This window comes from Salmo salar, chromosome ssa06, assembly GCF_905237065.1.
Source record: "Salmo salar chromosome ssa06, Ssal_v3.1, whole genome shotgun sequence".
NCBI lineage: Eukaryota > Metazoa > Chordata > Actinopteri > Salmoniformes > Salmonidae > Salmo > Salmo salar.
In genome coordinates this window covers 23,920,001-23,942,223 of record NC_059447.1, presented here as the reverse complement: position 1 = coordinate 23,942,223, position 22,223 = coordinate 23,920,001, and the positions used below count along the sequence as shown (strand labels likewise).

Here is a 22,223-nt window from a genome sequence, read left to right as displayed (position 1 = left end):
GCCAAACACAGGGACATGTCTGAGCATGTGCTGTATGGGCATCCATTCCTCGTCACAGTAACGAGAAGTGACAGGTCTATAATGTCGCTCCAGGTCCTTCTCTGAGCCTCAGGCTCAGAATGAAATAGAACACTATTTATATTATATTGCATCTCTATGGCTGGAGGAACCACATGGTCCTTTTATAGCCGTGTGAGAGGACAGACTACTGAGAGACTTGAGGCTTGAATACACTGAGACAACATGACCATTATATTCTTCTCTGTTGCCTTTAGATATAGATTTCAATATAGACAACAGCAAAATAAAAGTTGTCTGAAAAGTGCTCAGATTCAAAGTCCATTCATTAAATTGACACCTCAACATCAGGTCCCACCATGGAAACCCAGAGATAGAAACAGGGCTATCCCCACCTCCTACCTTTGGGTTGCTACAGTCCCTCGTGAGTCACTACAGACAGAGAGGCAGGAGCACACACACACACACACACACACACACACACACACACACACACACACACACACACACACACACACACACACACACACACACACACACACACACACACACACACACACACACACACACACACACACACACACACACACACACACACACACACACACACGGTCTACTGGTGGACATCTCCATTAAACATCTCCATTAGCCAGTAGTTCTGAAAGTAGAACTCACGAGCCAAAAGTAGTCCCCAGAAATTGTGTACTATGTCACATATGTGACCGACCGCCTCGATTCGGTCCTTTAGCCCTGCTCTTCTTTGTCTAGGATTCACATGTGAGGCCATGTAGTAAACATACCCTAAATCAAATAAAATCCATGTTTATTTGTCACATGCACAGAATACAGAAGGTGTAAACAGTACAGTGAAGTGGTACAGCCTCTCTGGAATGTCTCCGTTCATGACCCCTTATCTCTGGCCCTCGGCATCCTCACCCCTACCCCTTCATTTCTTCCCTCCTTTCCCCCTCAGTCTCTCCCACTCAGTCTCTCCCCTAAGTCTCTACCTTCAGTCTCTCCCACTTTGTCTCTCCCCCTCTGTCTCTCCCCTTCAGTCTCTCCCACTCAGTCTCTACCTTCAGTCTCTCTCACTTAGCCTCTCTCACTCAGTCTCTCCCCCCTTGTCTCTCCCCCTCTGTCTCTCCCCCTCAGTCTCTCCCCTCAGTCTCTCCCCTCAGTCTCTCCCCTTCAGTCTCTCCCCCTCAATCTCTCCCCTCAGTCTCTCCCCTTCAGTCTCTCCCCCTCAATCTCTACCTTCAGTCTCTCCCCATCAGTCTCTCCCCATCAGTCTCTCCCCATCACTCTCTCCCCATCAGTCTCTCCCCCTCAGTCTCTCCCCTCAGTCTCTCCCCTCAGTCTCTCCCCTTCAGTCTCTCCCCCTCAATCTCTACCTTCAGTCTCTCCCCATCACTCTCTCCCCATCAGTCTCTCCCCATCAGTCTCTCCCCATCACTCTCTCCCCATCAGTCTCTCCCCATCAGTCTCTCCCCATCAGTCTCTCCCCTGAGTATCTCCCCTCAGTCTCTCCCCTTCAGTCTCTCCCCCTCAATCTCTACCTTCAGTCTCTCCCCATCACTCTCTCCCCATCAGTCTCTCCCCATCAGTCTCTCCCCATCACTCTCTCCCCATCAGTCTCTCCCCATCACTCTCTCCCCATCAGTCTCTCCCCATCAGTCTCTCCCCATCACTCTCTCCCCATCAGTCTCTCCCCATCAGTCTCTCCCCATCAGTCTCTCCCCTTCAGTCTCTCCCCCTCAATCTCTACCTTCAGTCTCTCCCACTTTGTCTCTCCCCCTCTGTCTCTCCCCTTCAGTCTCTCCCACTCAGTCTCTACCTTCAGTCTCTCTCACTTAGTCTCTCTCACTCAGTCTCTCCCCCCTTGTCTCTCCCCCTCTGTCTCTCCCCCTCAGTCTCTCCCCTCAGTAACTCCCCTCAGTCTCTCCCCTTCAGTCTCTCCCCCTCAATCTCTACCTTCAGTCTCTCCCCATCACTCTCTCCCCATCAGTCTCTCCCCATCAGTCTCTCCCCATCAGTCTCTCCCCATCACTCTCTCCCCATCAGTCTCTCCCCATCAGTCTCTCCCCATCAGTCTCTCCCCTCAGTATCTCCCCTCAGTCTCTCCCCTTCAGTCTCTCCCCCTCAATCTCTACCTTCAGTCTCTCCCCATCACTCTCTCCCCATCAGTCTCTCCCCATCAGTCTCTCCCCATCAGTCTCTCCCCATCAGTCTCTCCCCTCAGTATCTCCCCTCAATCTCTCCCCTTCAGTCTCTCCCCATCAGTCTCTCCCCATCAGTCTCTCCCCATCACTCTCTCCCCATCACTCTCTCCCCATCAGTCTCTCCCCATCACTCTCTCCCCATCAGTCTCTCCCCATCAGTCTCTCCCCATCAGTCTCTCCCCATCAGTCTCTCCCCTCAGTATCTCCCCTCAATCTCTCCCCTCAGTCTCTCGCCCCCAGTCTCTCCCCTCAGTCTCTCCCCTCAGTCTCTCCCCTCACCCCCCGTGGTCCTCACCTCTGGGGCGATATAGTCGGGGGTGCCACAGAAGGTGCGTGTGACCATGCCTTCATACATGTTCTCCTTACACATGCCAAAGTCTGCTATCTTAATGTGGCCCTCAGAGTCCAGCATCACGTTGTCCAATTTGAGGTCCCTGTGATAGAGGGATCCAAGAAAGGGAGAGAGATAAAGACCCAGAGAGACATAAACAGAGAGAAAGAGAGAGGGAGAGGGGGAAAAAGAGATGCAAGAGAGATGGAGAGAGAGAGGAAGTGAGAGTGAAAGAGAGAGAAAGGGGGATTAGCGTTGAGGTGTGGAAGGAAGGCGTTTGAGAGTTTAATTGTCTGTCAGCTGTCATTTGATTACGCTGGCGTGCTGGTGTGTTGTTGACTGAATTATTACTGTTTGTTCTTTCTGAAGGAGGCAGAAGATCAGAGGGAGGCTGAAAACGTTTGAAAAACATCAATATTTTGCTTTAAATGATCCTGTTTTTCTGTCCTCAACACGCATTCAACACACTAAAACACTACAACAGAAAATCATTCTTTGGCCTCTAATCAGCTGTGCTCCTACAGCAGCCCGCCTTAACTTTTCTTTTTACAATTCATTCGCTTCTACCTTCCTTTCTAGCGTCTTTCTGTTCCTTTGCCTGTTCATTTGCTTTCACTCCGCATTTTATATTAGTCCTTTAGCCCTGTGTTTAATACACTGTCCTTTAGCCCTGTGTTTTAAATCACTGTCCTTTTGCCCTGTGTTTAATAAACTGTCCTTTAGCCCTGTGTTTTAAATCACTGTCCTTTAGCCCTGTGTTTTATATCACTGTCCTTTAGCCCTGTGTTTTATATCACTGTCCTTTAGACCTGTGTTTTATATCACTGTCCTTTAGCCCTGTGTTTTATATCACTGTCCTTTAGACCTGTGTTTTATAACACTGTCCTTTAGCCCTGTGTTTTATATCACTGTCCTTTAGCCCTGTGTTTTATATCACTGTCCTTTAGCCCTGTGTTTTATATCACTGTCCTCTAACCCTGCGTTTTATATCACTGTCCTTTAGACCTGTGTTTTATATCACTGTCCGCTAACCCTGTGTTTTATATCACTGTCCTTTAGACCTGTGTTTTATATCACTGTCCTCTAACCCTGTGTTTTATATCACTGTCCTTTAACCCTGAGTTTTGTATCACTGTCATTTAGCCCTGTGTTTTATTTCACTGTCCTTTAGTCCTGTGTTTTATATCACTGTCCTTTAGCCCTGTGTTTTATATCACTGTCCTCTAACCCTGCGTTTTATATCACTGTCCTTTAGACCTGTGTTTTATTTCACTGTCATTTAGCCCTGTGTTTTATATCACTGTCATTTAGCCCTGTGTTTTATATCACTGTCATTTAGCCCTGTGTTTTATTTCACTGTCATTTAGCCCTGTGTTTTATATCACTGTCCTCTAACCCTGCGTTTTATATCACTGTCCTTTAGCAGTGTGTTTTATATCACTGTCCTTTAACCCTGTGTTTTATATCACTGTCCTTTAGCCCTGTGTTTTATATCACTGTCCTCTAACCCTGCGTTTTATATCACTGTCCTTTAGCCCTGTGTTTTATATCACTGTCCTTTAGCCCTGTGTTTTATATCACTGTCCTTTAGACCTGTGTTTTATATCACTGTCCTCTAACCCTGTGTTTTATATCACTGTCCTTTAACCCTGAGTTTTGTATCACTGTCGTTTAGCCCTGTGTTTTATTTCACTGTCCTTTAGTCCTGTGTTTTATATCACTGTCATTTAGCCCTGTGTTTTATTTCACTGTCATTTAGCCCTGTGTTTTATATCACTGTCCTTTAGCCCTGTGTTTTATATCACTGTCCTCTAACCCTGCGTTTTATATCACTGTCCTTTAGACCTGTGTTTTATTTCACTGTCATTTAGCCTGTGTTTTATATCACTGTCATTTAGCCCTGTGTTTTATATCACTGTCCTTTAACCCTGCGTTTTATATCACTGTCCTTTAGCCCTGTGTTTTATTTCACTGTCATTTAGCCCTGTGTTTTATATCACTGTCCTTTAGCTCTGTTTTATATCACTGTCCTCTAACCCTGCGTTTTATATCACTGTCCTTTAGCAGTGTGTTTTATTTCACTGTCCTTTAGCCCTGTGTTTTATATCACTGTCCTTTAGACCTGCGTTTTATATCACTGTCCTTTAACCCTGTGTTTTATATCACTGTCCTTTAGCAGTGTGTTTTATTTAGCTGTCCTTTAACCCTGTTTTATATCACTGTCTTTTAGCCCTGTTTTATATCACTGTCCTTTAGCCCTGTGTTTTATATCACTGTCCTTTAGCCCTGTGTTTTATATCGCTGTCCTTTAGCCCTGTGTTTTATATCACTGTCCTTTAGTCCTGCGTTTTATATCACTGTCCTTTAGCCCTGTGTTTTATATCACTGTCCTTTAGCCCTGTGTTTTATTTAGCTGTCCTTTAGCCCTGTTTTATATCACTGTCCTTTAGCCCTGTTTTATATCACTGTCCTTTAGCCCTGTGTTTTATATCACTGTCCTTTAGACCTGTGTTTTATATCACTGTCCTTTAACCCTGTGTTTTATATCACTGTCCTTTAGCCCTGTGTTTTATTTAGCTGTCCTTTAACCCTGTTTTATATCACTGTCCTTTAGCCCTGTGTTTTATATCACTGTCCTTTAGCCCTGTGTTTTATATCACTGTCCTTTAGCCCTGCGTTTTATATCACTGTCCTTTAACCCTGTGTTTTATATCACTGTCCTTTAGCCCTGCGTTTTATATCACTGTCCTTTAGCCCTGTGTTTTATTTAGCTGTCCTTTAACCCTGTTTTATATCACTGTCCTTTAGCCCTGTGTTTTATATCACTGTCCTTTAGCCCTGTGTTTTATATTGCTGTCCTTTAGCCCTGTGTTTTATATTACTGTGTTTTAGCCCTGTGTTTTATATCACTGTCCTTTAGCCCTGTGTTTTATATCACTGTCCTTTAACCCTGCGTTTTATATCACTGTCCTTTAGCCCTGTGTTTTATTTCACTGTCCTTTAGCCCTGTGTTTTATATCACTGTCCTTTAGCCCTGTGTTTTATATCACTGTCCTTTAGACCTGTGTTTTATATCACTGTCCTTTAACCCTGCGTTTTATATCACTGTCCTTTAGCCCTGTGTTTTATTTCACTGTCCTTTAGCCCTGTGTTTTATATCACTGTCCTTTAACCCTGTTTTATATCACTGTCCTTTAGCCCTGTGTTTTATATCACTGTCCTTTAACCCTGTTTTATATCACTGTCCTTTAGCCCTGTGTTTTATTTCACTGTCCTTTAGACCTGTGTTTTATATCACTGTGCTTTAGCCCTGTGTTTTATATAACTGTGTTTTAGCCCTGTGTTTAATATAACTGTGTTTTAGCCCTGTGTTTTATATAACTGTGTTTTAGCCCTGTGTTTTATATCACTGTCCTTCAGCCCTGTGTTTTATATCACTGTCCTTTAACCCTGTGTTTTATATCACTGTCTTTTAGCCCTGTGTTTTATATCACTGTGTTTTAGCCCTGTGTTTTATATCACTGTGTTTTAGCGCTGTGTTATATATCACTGTCCTTTAACCCTGTGTTTTATTTAGCTGTCCTTTAGCCCTGTGTTTTATATAACTGTGTTTTAGTCCTGTGTTTTATATCACTGTCCTTCAGTCCTGTGTTTTATATCACTGTCCTTTAACCCTGTGTTTTATATCCCTGTCTTTTAGCCCTGTGTTTTATATCACTGTGTTTTAGCCCTGTGTTTTATATCACTGTGTTTTAGCGCTGTGTTATATATCACTGTCCTTTAACCCTGTGTTTTATTTAGCTGTCCTTTAGCCCTGTGTTTTATATCACTGTCCTTTAGCCCTGTGTTTTATATCGCTGTCCTTTAGCCCTGTGTTTTATATTACTGTGTTTTAGCCCTGTGTTTTATATTACTGTGTTTTAGACGTGTGTTTTATATCACTGTGTTTTAGCCCTGTGTTTTATATCACTGTGTTTTAGCCCTGGGTTTTAGTTAATCTACCTCTATCTGCTGTTGGAGCGTCAGAACACTAAACAGAGCTGGAGCGATGGAGGAATGAGTTGAATGGAAATGACTTTTCAGTTGGAGTCGAGGACATGATGACCTCAGCCTCTCTCGTTCCACTCTTTCTTTCTCTAGTCGTTTTCTTTTTCAAGGAGTCAGGTGATTAATGTGAGATGAATGCTGCAGTCCTCTGGGCATTCAGATGTCACAGCAACACACTGAGTACTGACAGAACCACAATGATGGAGATAAAACAGATCTCTTTCTCTTTCTCTCTCTGTCTCTCTCTTTCAACCTCACTCATTCCATATCTCTACCTCTATATTCCTCCCCCTTTAAATCTCTTTCTTTCCTGTCTTCATAACTAATTCTCTCTTACTATTGCTTCTGTCTCCATTCTCTAACTCTTTCCCTGTAGCCTACAGTATTCTCCATGTACAGTATCTATGTACAGTTGAAGTCGGAAGTTTACATACACCTTAGCCAAATACATTTAAATACAGTTTTTCACAATTCCTGACATTTAATCCCATTCCTCCTGACAGAGCTGGTGTAACTGAGTCAGGTTTGTATGCCTCCTTGCTCGCACACGCTTTTTCAGTTCTGCCCAGACATTTTCTATAGGTTTGAGGTCAGGGCTTTGGGATGGCCACTCCAATACCTTGCCATTGTTGTCCTTAAGCTATTTTGCCACAACTTTGGAAGTATGCTTGGGGTCATTGTCCATTTGGAAGACCCATTTGCGACCAAGCTTTAACTTCCTGACTGATATCTTGTGATGTTGCTTCAATATATCCACATACTTTTCCTTCTTCATGATGCCATCTATTTTGTGAAGTGCACCAGTCCCTCCTGCAGCAAAGCACCCCCACAACATGATGCTGCCACCCACGTGCTTCACGGTTGGGATGGTGTTATTTGGCTTGCAAGCCTCCCCCTTTTTCCTCCAAACATAATGATGGTCATTATGGCCAAACAGTTCTATTTTTGTTTCATCAGACCAGAGGACATTTCTCCAAAAAGTACGATCTTTGTCCCCATGTGCAGTTGCAAACCGTAGTCTGGCTTTTTTATGGAGCAGTGGCTTCTTCCTTGCTGAGCGGCCTTTCAGGTTATGTCGATATAGGACTTGTTTTACTGTGGATATAGATACTTTTGTACCTGTTTCCTTCAGCATCTTCACAAGGTCCTTTGCTGTTGTTCTGGGATTGATTTGTTCTCTAGGAGACAGAACACATCTCCTTCCTGAGCGGTATGACGATAATAAACACCATGGTCCCATGGTGTTTATACTTGCATACTATTGTTTGTACAGACAAACGTGGTACCTTCAGGCGTTTGGAAATTGCTCCCAAGGATGAACCAGACTTGTAGAGGTCTACAATTCTTTTTCTGAGGTCTTGGCTGATTTCTTTTGATTTTACCATGATGTCAAGCAAATAGGCACTGAGTTTGAAGGTAGGCCTTGAAATACATCCACAGGTACACCTCCAATTGACTCAAATAATGTCAATTAGCCTATCAGAAGCTTCTAAAGCCATGACATCATTTTCTGGAATTTTCCAATCTGTTTAAAGGCACAGTTAACTTCGTGTATGTAAACTTCTGACCCACTGGAATTGTGATACAGTGAATTAATTATAAGTGAAATAATCTGTCTGTAAACAATTGTTGGAAAAATGACTTGTGTCATGCACAAAGTAGATGTCCTAACTGACTTGCCAAAACTATAGTTTGTTAACAAGAAATTTGTGGAGTGCTTGGAGTTTTAATGACTCCAACCTAAGTGTATGTAAACTTCTGACTTCAACTGTACATCTCTTAGCCTTGGCTCTTCCTTTCTCTCTTTCTTTATCTTTCCTGTACTTCTCCTTCTTTTATCTCACTGCCTCTACAATGAGTCTCTCAGTCTATATTTACACAACCTTCTAAGCTAACCTTTCCAGCATGCAGATATACAGATACAGCTATTATAAACAAGCCAGGCAAAGTTGGAGCTCAATATTCAGCTTTCACAAACAGCAATTACTCCCTGTGCCACCACAGGTTCTCAAGAGCACTTTAGTTGTCCCTGATGTGTTTTGTATTTCAGTGTGGGACTAATTTCTACACTACACCGGATAAGGAAATCCCCCAAACCAGTCTAGAGATGGATATGGTTCCTCCAGGGAGACTTTCACACCCACCTGTATACAACACCCTTTCTGTGCAGGAAGAACAGGCCCACAGCGATCTCTGCAGCATAGAACCTACAATGGCAACAACATGATCACTTAGAAACATGGAAAAGCATGTAGATATGTGAAAAGTGTGATGGTTTTTCAAAACATGTGCAGTAGATGTTACAGAAAGGTATAATACCAGGTTGATAATACAGTACATCCATCTACAGAGAGCTGAATTTGAGGATATAGATGCTGTGCACTATTGCCTTTAAACCTGTCTTATAGGTGAGCTAGGGCTATATGTATGGCTGGGGCTATAGCCAGTGACAACAGACTGCAACTTACACTGCTTGTGGCTCCTTGAACTTGCCCACACGCTGAATGTGGTACATGAGGTCGCCTCCATTAATATACTCCATCACAAAGTACAGACGATCCTAGGAGAAATGACAGAGATGGAGAGAGATAGAGATGACAGAGATGGAGAGAGGGAGAGAGAGAGAGAGAAGGTCATCAACATCAAACACACCTTCACAAAAGCTGAAAGGCAGGATGTAGTGGTCATAGAACACCTCCGTAGTGACTGACCCACAGCCTCCTATTAATACCTGTACTACCTGACCCACAGACTCCTATTAATACCTGTACTACCTGACCCACAGACTCCTATTAATACCTGTACTACCTGACCCACAGCCTCCTATTAATACCTGTACTACCTGACCCACATCCTCCTATTAATACCTGTACTACCTGACCCACAGACTCCTATTAATACCTGAACTACCTGACCCACAGCCTCCTATTAATACCTGTACTACCTGACCCACAGCCTCCTATTAATACCTGTACTACCTGACCCACAGCCTCCTATTAATACCTGTACTACCTGACCCACAGCCTCCTATTAATACCTGTACTACCTGACCCACAGCCTCCTATTAATACCTGTACTACCTGACCCACAGCCTCCTATTAATACCTGTACTACCTGACCCACAGCCTCCTATTAATACCTGTACTACCTGACCCACAGCCTCCTATTAATACCTGTACTACCTGACCCACAGCCTCCTATTAATACCTGTACTACCTGACCCACAGCCTCCTATTAATACCTGTACTACCTGACCCACAGCCTCCTATTAATACCTGTACTACCTGACCTACAGCCTCCTATTAATACCTGTACTACCTGACCCACAGCCTCCTATTAATACCTGTACTACCTGACCCACAGCCTCCTATTAATACCTGTACTACCTGACCCACAGCCTCCTATTAATACCTGTACTACCTGACCCACATCCTCCTATTAATACCTGTACTACCTGACCCACAGCCTCCTATTAATACCTGTACTACCTGACCCACAGCCTCCTATTAATACCTGTACTACCTGACCCACAGCCTCCTATTAATACCTGTACTACCTGACCCACAGCCTCCTATTAATACCTGTACTACCTGACCTACAGCCTCCTATTAATACCTGTACTACCTGACCCACAGCCTCCTATTAATACCTGTACTACCTGACCCACAGCCTCCTATTAATACCTGTCCTACCTGACCCACAGCCTCCTATTAATACCTGTACTACCTGACCCACAGCCTCCTATTAATACCTGTACTACCTGACCCACAGCCTCCTATTAATACCTGTACTACCTGACCCACAGCCTCCTATTAATACCTGTACTACCTGACCCACATCCTCCTATTAATACCTGTACTACCTGACCCACAGCCTCCTATTAATACCTGTACTACCTGACCCACAGCCTCCTATTAATACCTGTACTACCTGACCCACAGCCTCCTATTAATACCTGTACTACCTGACCTACAGCCTCCTATTAATACCTGTACTACCTGACCCACAGCCTCCTATTAATACCTGTACTACCTGACCCACAGCCTCCTATTAATACCTGTACTACCTGACCTACAGCCTCCTATTAATACCTGTACTACCTGACCCACAGCCTCCTATTAATACCTGTACTACCTGACCTACAGCCTCCTATTAATACCTGTACTACCTGACCCACAGCCTCCTATTAATACCTGTACTACCTGACCCACAGCCTCCTATTAATACCTGTACTACCTGACCCACAGACTCCTATTAATACCTGTACTACCTGACCCACAGCCTCCTATTAATACCTGTACTACCTGACCCACAGCCTCCTATTAATACCTGTACTACCTGACCCACAGCCTCCTATTAATACCTGTACTACCTGACCCACAGCCTCCTATTAATACCTGTACTACCTGACCCACAGCCTCCTATTAATACCTGTACTACCTGACCCACAGCCTCCTATTAATACCTGTACTACCTGACCCACAGCCTCCTATTAATACCTGTACTACCTGACCCACAGCCTCCTATTAATACCTGTACTACCTGACCCACAGCCTCCTATTAATACCTGTACTACCTGACCCACAGCCTCCTATTAATACCTGTACTACCTGACCCACAGCCTCCTATTAATACCTGTACTACCTGACCCACAGCCTCCTATTAATACCTGTACTACCTGACCCACAGCCTCCTATTAATACCTGTACTACCTGACCCACAGCCTCCTATTAATACCTGTACTACCTGACCCACAGCCTCCTATTAATACCTGTACTACCTGACCCACAGCCTCCTATTAATACCTGTACTACCTGACCCACAGCCTCCTATTAATACCTGTACTACCTGACCCACAGCCTCCTATTAATACCTGTACTACCTGACCCACAGCCTCCTATTAATACCTGTACTACCTGACCCACAGCCTCCTATTAATACCTGTACTACCTGACCCACAGCCTCCTATTAATACCTGTACTACCTGACCCACAGCCTCCTATTAATACCTGTACTACCTGACCCACAGCCTCCTATTAATACCTGTACTACCTGACCCACAGCCTCCTATTAATACCTGTACTACCTGACCCACAGCCTCCTATTAATACCTGTACTACCTGACCCACAGCCTCCTATTAATACCTGTACTACCTGACCCACAGCCTCCTATTAATACCTGTACTACCTGACCCACAGCCTCCTATTAATACCTGTACTACCTGACCCACAGCCTCCTATTAATACCTGTACTACCTGACCCACAGCCTCCTATTAATACCTGTACTACCTGACCCACAGACTCCTATTAATACCTGTACTACCTGACCCACAGACTCCTATTAATACCTGTACTACCTGACCCACAGCCTCCTATTAATACCTGTACTACCTGACCCACAGCCTCCTATTAATACCTGTACTACCTGATCCACTGCCTCCTATTAATACCTGTACTACCTGACCCACAGCCTCCTATTAATACCTGTCCTACCTGACCCACAGCCTCCTATTAATACCTGTACTACCTGACCCACAGCCTCCTATTAATACCTGTACTACCTGACCCACAGCCTCCTATTAATACCTGTACTACCTGACCCACAGCCTCCTATTAATACCTGTACTACCTGACCCACAGCCTCCTATTAATACCTGTACTACCTGACCCACAGCCTCCTATTAATACCTGAACTACCTGAACCACAGAAATAGAAAGCTGGCAGACGTCAACGGAGGAAACAAAACGCAGTTGGTTTGTACCCTCATCAGTACCCCGCTGATGTACACAACATAGAATACCAATAGTCCCATAATCCATCCCTGAAGTGTATGAAAGCCCAGCAGGTGTCAGGTGTAACCTTCAGACCTAAGTGTTTTATTGTTTTATGAAAGGCCTCATAAGTCATCTGTCAGTCAGACAGAGAGGCTGGAGCAGGACTCTCCACAGGGCTGACTGAAGACAAAGGCCTCTCTTCTCTCTCTGCTCCCTCTGTAGATCTATATACTGGGGCTGTTTGGAGAGGTTCAACTCACTCAACTCACTGGCCACTGTGTTGAAGCAGTGTGTGCCGTGTACATGCACAAAGACAATGACACAAAAGAAACACACATTAAACACACACGTTTGTTTTACTATCCTTGTGGGGACCAAATGATTGATTCCCATTCAAAATCCTATTTTTCCTAAACCCTAAACCTTAACCTAATCCTAACTATAACCCTAATCCCAAACCCCAACCTTAACTCTAAACCTTACCCTTAACCTAACCCTAATTCTAACCCTAACCCTAAACCCAACCCCTAAGCCTAAAATAGTAATTTTTCTTGTGGGGACAGGCAAAATGTCTTCACTTGTCAGAATTGTCTTTGTTTTCTTGTTCTTGTGAGGGCTTCACACACAAGCCTGTGCTCTAAAGGAGTGTGTGTAGATGCCGTAGTCAAGGGCTCTGTCTGTTTCTTCTCAGTGAAAGGTTCATGAAAGAGTGATGAGAACACACTGAGGAGGCCTCCTCTATTATTCAGCTGCAGGATGACCCCCGAATCCTTTAGTCCCACTGGGAATCCCCTGTGTGTGTGTGTGTGTGTGTGTGTGTGTGTGTGTGTGTGTGTGTGTGTGTGTGTGTGTGTGTGTGTGTGTGTGTGTGTGTGTGTGTGTGTGTGTGTGTGTGTGTGTGTGTGTGTGTGTGCATACGTGTGTAAGTCCATGTATGTATGCCCATGTGTGCATGTGTGTGTACAGTACCTACCACAGTCTGAAAGCAGGAGTGGAGTGCAGTGAGGAACGGTGGTTTGTCTCTCTGGGCCAGGACTCTCTTCTCCACCATGGTACACTCCACATCATCATCCTGGATCACCACGTCCTTCTTCAGGATCTTGATGGCGTACAGCTCCTCTGTGGACTTCATCTCTGCTAGCATCACCTACACAGGGACACCTGGGGTTAAAGGTGCTTTCTCTCCAAACACGGGATTTCAACCACTAGCCCTAACCCTAACCTGAAAGGGACATTGCATTCCAAAAATTTAAGTTTGTCAGATGTTTTCACACCTCAAAAATAGTCTACCGAATATGTCAAAAATGATTCCTGCCATTGGTTCTGCTGATCCAGCTTGATGCCTCAACCTCTAATGAATTCAACTACTCACATGTTACATTCCCAGCCCCTTCTCTTACCTTGCCAAAGCTGCCCTTCCCCAGCAGAGCCAGAAAGTTGAAGTCACTGAGTCGGACACGGTCCATTCCGGGCATGGTTCGGTCTGAGCTGAACCGTCTGTGGTCCGCTGGCGTGATCACCTTCTTCCCGTGGCCCAACTTGGCTTTCTACGATGTAAAACACACACGCAGGTACGTACGCACGCACACAGATGCACGCACGCACACACACACACACACACACACACACACACACACACACACACACACACACACACACACACACACACACACACACACACACACACACACACACACACACACACACACACACACGCACACGCACACGCACAAACACACACTTGTTACACCACATTTGATTAACCCCACATATTACAAATCATACTACATGCTCCACAGACATGACTCAACATCCAACAAACAAAATAACAAAAATGTCATGAGGTGCTTGATGCAGCTTGCCATGTAAATGATCTGTCCTTAAGGGAGAGGACGTGTCCCAAATGGCACCCATAGGCCTCTAGTCTAAAGTAGTGCACTATAAAGGGATCAGGGGGCCATTTGGGATGCATTCAAGATTCTTTCTTTCACACAACCATCATGATGAAATCCTATTCTTCTGATTCTGACAGCATCAAATGCAACCCAGTGCTCGGTTGCCTTTCATCCAGTGTCTATTGGTGTGGAACAGAGTTGAGACCAAGCATTAAAGGGGCAATCTGCGATTGCTACATCCACTTTTAAATTAATGATATATATCCATTGATTCGTCAAGAATATAACTTAAAATGCCCCATGAGCTTAGTTCAACTGTCATCAGAACCCAAAATATAAGATTGTTTTACTCCATTGTTTATAAACAATTTAATTGTAAACAAACACTGTATAGCTTCAAAATAGTTAAAACTATAATTTTGATCACCTGGATGGTCAGTTCTTGCATCCATAGCTCTGTCCATACATTTCTCTAACCCCATCCCTCGGGTGCATACCAAAAAAGGCGGCGGGGTGTCCACTTTTGTGTTGTTTAAATAGCAGATTGCCCCTTTAAGTGTCTCCTGCCTATGAGACTAACAGAGAGTTAGTCAGAAAGTATAGTATGGTGCTCTGGGAGTTCCATAACAGCTGTTCTGGAGTCAGGTAATATTCCTCAGAGTCACAAACATTATTCCCACTCATCTGTCTGCTTTATGGTAGGTTTAACACTGGGATAGATGCCATGGTAATAGACTGCTACCATGCTCTAGTGGGGCTATGCTTTGACGATAGGCTTACAGCTACTAAGATCTACATCTTTTCAAGGCTTCAGAATGGACCCATGATGAAGCTACTTCATAGCTAGTAGGTAGGTGGTAATAACAAGTTCCTATAGAGCTTCAGAACCAATTTATATCCCAAACAACACAAACTAATTCAGAAAATGAATGCAGAAGCACCAAGACAACAAAGATTTGAGAACAAAAAGTTGTAATAACAGAAAAATTAAAATGTTTTGATGTTTCATATCGACTGATTGGAGCATAAAAAAATATATTTGTTGCCCTTTGATTGACAGTTATCCAGAGTAGTATTGGGCATCATTGTGAGGCGTGGGTGCGGGTCAGTAGGGGTGCCTCTGTGCCCCTTTGTGATAATGATTGGAATGCCATGTCCCCAACACAGAGGGCAATTAGAACCCGCCAGCCACCATTGCAGGTCCAACCGCTGTCTGTTTCTTTCAGATAACAAGAGAAAAAGGAAACTAACACCCAGCAGAGAGACAACTGTTGCCAGGCCAACTACCTGTCTATGACTGCATTTCAGAAAGCACTGAAGTCTTGGATCAGACTCACTATCATGGTCCTGATTCTATTATGATTCTGGTGATGAATGCACACCTGATGAAAAATACAAACATGATTTGAGAAAATTAACTGCAATGTTTAAAGGACCGGTTGACTTTGTCGTTTCGATAACTAGGTCTTTTTAATTTGTCTAAATTTGTCTCTGGACACTAGGGAAATATTCTTGACACTCTGATGAAGGCCAACCGTTGCCGCTTGCTATAGACCACCTTCTGCCCCCAGCTGTGCCCTGGACACCATATGTGAATTAATTGATAGGTGACCTAAACTGGCACATGCTTAACACCCCGGCCATGCTACAGTCTAAACTTGATGTACCTCAATCTCAGACAAATTATCAATAAACCAACCAGGTACAACACTAAATCCGTAAACTCTCATAGATATCATCCTAACCAACCTGCCCTCCAAATACACCTCTGCTGTCTTCAACCAGGATCTCAGCGATCACTGCCTCATTGCCTGCATCCGTAATGGGTCTGCGGTCAAATAACCACCCCTCATCACTGTCAAACGCTCCCTAAAACACTTCAGCGAGCAGGCCTTTCTAATCGACCTGGCCCGGGTATCCTGGAAGGAGATTGACCTCATTCCGTCAGTAGAAGATGCCTGGCTATTCTTTAAAATTGCCTTCCTCACCATCTTAAATAAGCATGCCCCATTCACAAAATGTAGGACCAGGAACAGATATAGCCCTTGGATCACTCCAGACCTGACTGCCCTTGACCAGCACAAAAACATCCTGTGGCGTACTGCATTAGCATAGAATAGCCCCCGCGATATGCAACTTTTCAGGGAAGGTAGGAACCAATATACTCAGGCAGTCAGGAAAGGTAAGGCTAGCTTTTTCAAACAGAAATGTGCATCCTGCAGCACAAACTCCAAAAAGTTCTGGGACACTGTAAAGTCCATGGAGAATAAGAGCACCTCCTCCCAGTTGCCCACTGCACTGAGACTAGGAAACACTGTTACCACCGATAAATCCACAATAATTGAGAATTTCAATCAGCATTTTTCTACGGCTGGCCATGCTTTCCACCTGGCCACCCCTACCCTGGTCAACATCTGGACCCCTACAAATCAGCAGGGCTAGACAATCTGGACCCTCTCTTTCTAAAATTATCAGCCAAAATTGTTGCAACCCCTATTACTAGCCTGTTCAACCTCTCTTTCTTATCGTCTGAGATCCCCAAAGATTGGAAAGCTGCTGCGGTCATCCCCCTCTTCAAAGGGGGAGACACTCTAGACCCAAACTACTACAGACCTATATCTATCCTACCCTGCCTTTACAAGGGCTTCGAAAGCCAAGTTAACAAACAGATCACCGACCATTTCGAATCCCACCACACCTTCTCTACTATGCAATCTGGTTTCCGGGCGGGTCATGGGTGCACCTCAGCCACGCTCAAGGTGCTAAACAATATCATAACCTCCATCGATAAGAGACATTACTGTGCAGCTGTATTCATAGACCTGGCCAAGGCTTTCGACTCTGTCAATCACCACATTCTTATCGGCAGACTCAAAAGCCTTGGTTTCTCAAATGACTGCCTCGCCTGGTTCACCAACTACTTCTCAGACAGAGTTCAGTGTGTAAAATCGGAGGGCCTGTTGTCCGGACCTCTGGCAGTCTCTATGGGGGTGCTACAGGGTTCAATTCTCGGGCCAACTCTTTTCTCTGTATACATCAATGAAGTCGCTCTTGCTGCTGATTCTCTGATCCACCTCTACGCAGACGACACCATTCTGTATACTTCTGGCCCGTCTTTGGACACTGTGTTAACTAACCTCCAGACGAGCTTCAACGCCATACAACTCTCCTTCCGTGGCCTCCAACTGCTCTTAAATGCAAGTAAAACTAAATGCATGCTCTTCAACCGATTGCTGCCTGCACCTGCCCAACCGTCCAGTATCACTACTCTGAACGGTTCTGACTTAGAATATGTGGACAACTACAAATACCTAGGTGTCTGGTTAGATTGTAAACTCTCCTTCCAGACTCACATTAAGCATCTCCAATCCAAAATTAAATCTATGATCGGCTTCCTATTTCACAACAAAGCATCCTTCACTCATGCTGCCAAACATACCCTAGTAAAACTGACTATCCTACCGATCCTTGACTTCGGCGATGTCATTTACAAAATAGCCTCCAACACTCTACTCAGCAAATCTCGTTGGCTGGCCCTCGCTTCATTTTCGTTGCCAAACCCACTGGCTCCAGGTCATCTATAAGTCTTTGCTAGATAAAGCCCCGCCTTATCTCAGCTCACTGGTCACGATAACAACACCCACCCGTAGCACGCGCTCCAGCAGGTATATTTCACTGGTCACCAACTACCGCATCCCCATACTGTTTTTTTTATGCTCCTTTGCACCCCAGTATCTCTACTTGTACATTCATCTTCTGCACATCTGTCACTCCAGTGTTTAATTGCTAAATTGTAATTATTTTGCCACTATGGCTATTCATTGCCTTATCTCCCTTATCTTACCTCATTTGCACACACTGTATATAGACTTTTTTTCTATTGTGTTATTGACTGTATGTTTGTTTATTCCATGTGTAACTCTGTGTTGTTGCTTTGCTTTATCTTGGGCAGGTCGCAGTTGTAAATGAGAACTTGTTCTCAACTACCCTACCTGGTTAAATAAAGGTGAAATAAAATAACAAATAAAAAATCGTATAATATAAGTCGCTGGTGATTTTGGAAGATGCACAGAGCATTCATTTTCAAGTGGCTCTTATGATGGTTGACAGCGGTTCTAGACCCAGATTCTGTAGCAGGATGCAGAGAGAGACTGGGAGATCTCAGTGGAATTGGTGAATAAAGGCTGACTCACCGATGTATGATTGCTCAGAGACAGACGCTAAACCATTCTATAGACAGGAGAGGCTAATGCAAGCAGAGCATAGGGACCTGCCCTTTACTGCACCGACACACCACCAACAACAGCCATGGGGTCCCGTGTGGCTCAGTTGGTAGAGCATGGTGTTTGCAACGCCAGGGTTGTGGGTTCGATTCCCACGGGGACCAGTACGGAGAAAAAAAATGTATGAAATGTATGCATTCACTACTGTAATTCGCTCTGGATAAGAGCGTCTGCTAAATGACCTAAATGTAAATGACCTTCAGAACGTCATCATGTTAGACCTACAGGGAGATTATAGGTAGGTGTGTTGACATTAATGTTGACTAAATGGGTTGGTAGTGTTAGGTAGTGTTATTGGTTTTCAATCGAGTGGCTATTGGTATGAAAAAGACCAGCTAGCTCTAGTGGTCAATATCAGAATGGCAGTTAAAACACAAGGTGCAATGTTTCCTTTTTTTCTGTATGGAAAGCATTAAAAAGGCACTTTTAGTACTTAAATGTTACTACAGTTTCATGTTAGCTGATATTATGATTTAAATGCTTTCTAATGATGGTTATATGTGATGTGTTGGCACCTGAAGTTTAGTTTGTACAACAAAAAAGCTTAACGTAAATGAGAAGTTAGACAATGTGAAACATACAATAGATTTTGTGAGAGCATTTGACCATAGAGTTTAAATCTCTTGTTCATCAGCAGTGAGTTTGATAAATGAGTGTACAACACACACACACACACACACACACACACACACACACACACACACACACACACACACACACACACACACACACACACACACACACACACACACACACACACACACACACCTATACAATTGAATCCAATCCAATGTTGCCACCTTGTGGAGGAGAGTGTGTGTGCACACACCAAGGCGTGCATGTACAGGACAGTACATCACTATACACATGCCCACATGCTTAACCACTTATTAGCCTTCTATAGTCTAGGCTTGTGATGGACTAATAGAAGGCGGGCTGCGGACCACACTACTGGCCAATAAGGAGGGGTCATTGTCAGTCTTAGCCAATGAGGAGCCGTAGTGTTGCTCTCCTGGGCAATGACAGTGCATTGCTGAGCCTGAGATGGTGAGGATGAGGACCCCTCCAGAGGTCTGTGTGGTCCACAGATTTACTAACATCAACGCTGTGTGTGTGTTTGTGTGTGTGTCTGTTTATGCGTGTGTCTGTGTGTGTGTGTGTGTGTGTGTGTACAATGTGTGATGTAATAGTGAAAAGGTGAGAATTTCTCTTGCGTAGCAGACACCTAACAGGTAAGGCCTGGAATTGTTCCTGACCACATGACCTGACCTGTACAAATTCAGCATTTCAAGACAGGAGGAGACTGCAGAGCTGGTAGAGAAGGGTGGGAAAAGGAGGGATGTTTAAAGGAGAGGTGGTGGGGCAGAAGAGCTACCTTGAGGTAGTGGTTTAATTTGCAGGCCTAGAAGAGACAGGAAAGAGAAGCTACAGTGGTAGTAAGGCCAGCGATGTAAGTCCCCACCACCCCTTTAAAGCGCTTCGATATCCATGATTATTAACAGCTTATTTTTAATAAAGGATGGCATTATCAGCACATACAGAGAAGGTCAAACCATCTCTCACAATATGCAACGGACACCATGCTTAAGAGCTACAGTAGTTACATTCTAATGGTACTATACACCTGTAGAGGCATCTCTCTTTCGCTCTCTTTCTTTCTCTCTCTTTTTCTCTCTCTCTCTCATTCGCTCTCTCTCTCTCTCTTCCTGATGATGATGTTCTGGTTTCCCAGGCAACCCACCCAGACTTGTGAAAACCCTGGCCTCGGAGGGATGTGAAGGCTTTTGAATAGAGCGACGTGAGAATTCAAATAACCCAACTTCATGTAGGTCTCAGGAGACTTTGTTTCAGAACAGGAGACGACGCGAGGATATGAGGTCATATGGTTTTGCTCTGTGGTACTGTGTCAGTAGTTTGTACGGATTATTGAAACAGAGGAAAATAGATAGAAAAAGAGAAATGTGAAAGAGGAGAGGAAAATAGAAAAAGGCTAGTAGTACTCTGAGAGCATCCATTCCAAGTAATATTCAATCACACAGCTAAAGAGGAGAGAGTAATATTCAACCACACAGCTAAAGAGGGGAGAGTAATATTCAACCACACAGCTAAAGAGGAGAGAGTAATATTCAACCACACAGCTAAAGAGGAGAGAGTAATATTCAATCACACAGCTAAAGAGGAGAGAGTAATATTCAACCACACAGCTAAAGAGGAGAGAGTAATATTCAATCACACAGCTAAAGAGGAGAGAGTAATATTCAATCACACAGCTAAAGAGGAGAGAGTCATATTTAATCACACAGCTAAAGAGGAGAGAGAAAGATTTAATCACACAGCTAAAGAGAAGAGAGTAATATTCAATCACACAGCTAAAGAGGAGAGAGTAATATTCAATCACACAGCTAAAGAGGGGAGAGTAATATTCAATCACACAGATAAAGAGGGGAGAGTAATATTTAATCACACAGCTAAAGAGGGGAGAGTAATATTCAATCACACAGCTAAAGAGGGGAGAGTAATATTTAATCACATAGCTAAAGAGGGGAGAGTAATATTCAATCACACAGCTAAAGAGGGGAGAGTAATATTCAATCACTCAGCTAAAGAGGAGAGAGTAATATTCAAACACCCAGATAAAGAGGAGAGAGTAATATTCAATCACACAGCTAAAGAGGAGAGAGTAATATTCAACCACACAGCTAAAGAGGAGAGAGTAATATTCAACCACACAGCTAAAGAGGAGAGAGTAATATTCAATCACACAGCTAAAGAGGAGAGAGTAATATTCAACCACACAGCTAAAGAGGAGAGAGTAATATTCAACCACACAGCTAAAGAGGAGAGAGTAATATTCAACCACACAGCTAAAGAGGAGAGAGTAATATTCAACCACACAGCTAAAGAGGAGAGAGTAATATTCAACCACACAGCTAAAGAGGAGAGAGTAATATTCAATCACACAGCTAAAGAGGAGAGAGTAATATTCAACCACACAGCTAAAGAGGAGAGAGTAATATTCAACCACACAGCTAAAGAGGAGAGAGTAATATTCAACCACACAGCTAAAGAGGAGAGAGTAATATTCAACCACACAGCTAAAGAGGAGAGAGAGGACAGACAACTTCACCATGGTGGCTCAGTATCTCAGAGAGCTCTGGAATCAGGAAATAATCCATTTGTTAAGGGAGAGTGTTTAAGTATTTATGTGTGGGTGTGTGTGTGTTTGTGTGAGCGTGAGTGAGTGTGTGTGTGTGTGTGTGTGTGTGTGTGTGTGTGTGTGTGTGTGTGTGTGTGTGTGTGTGTGTGTGTGTGAGCGTGAGTGTGAGTGTGACAGTGAAAAGACTGCTTGGTGGGAGGCAAGATTGTTATTCAACAATGTGACAGTAACCAATTATTATTCCATCCAGAGATCTAATAAAGAAATATGTCAAACCTAGAATTTCACACGCACACACTCTCTGTCTTTCCCAGTGGGTAGTCGATGGACTACAAATCCCATGATCCTCTTCTCCTCACCTCAAACTTATGCCTGAGCTCCATGTTGACGTCGTCGATCTCAGGGATGGGAACGTTGTAGTACTCTCCTTCCTCCTGGCACAGCATCTTGTACCTGCAGAGTGGACCACAGCAGCACTGTCAGAATTTGTCAATCAA

At 44.0% G+C, this 22,223-nt stretch overlaps 1 protein-coding gene and 1 non-coding gene across 2 annotated transcripts in view; one reads left to right on the top strand and one right to left on the bottom strand.

The window, feature by feature from the left end:
• Nucleotides 1–22,223, bottom strand: part of LOC106594070 (protein kinase C alpha type) — a 264,733-nt gene that overhangs the window by 16,143 nt on the left and 226,367 nt on the right. The window contains exons 8-13 of the mRNA XM_045720006.1: nt 22,086–22,179; nt 13,792–13,938; nt 13,365–13,538; nt 9,084–9,175; nt 8,760–8,822; nt 2,533–2,671 (exon numbers count right to left, since the gene is read on the bottom strand). Coding sequence (XP_045575962.1) covers nt 2,533–2,671; nt 8,760–8,822; nt 9,084–9,175; nt 13,365–13,538; nt 13,792–13,938; nt 22,086–22,179 — 709 coding nt within the window. The remainder of the gene's footprint in view (nt 1–2,532; nt 2,672–8,759; nt 8,823–9,083; nt 9,176–13,364; nt 13,539–13,791; nt 13,939–22,085; nt 22,180–22,223) is intronic.
• On the top strand, nt 18,599–18,673 carry trnaa-ugc (transfer RNA alanine (anticodon UGC)). Its single transcript has one exon. It is a non-coding gene; the product is annotated as a tRNA-Ala (tRNA).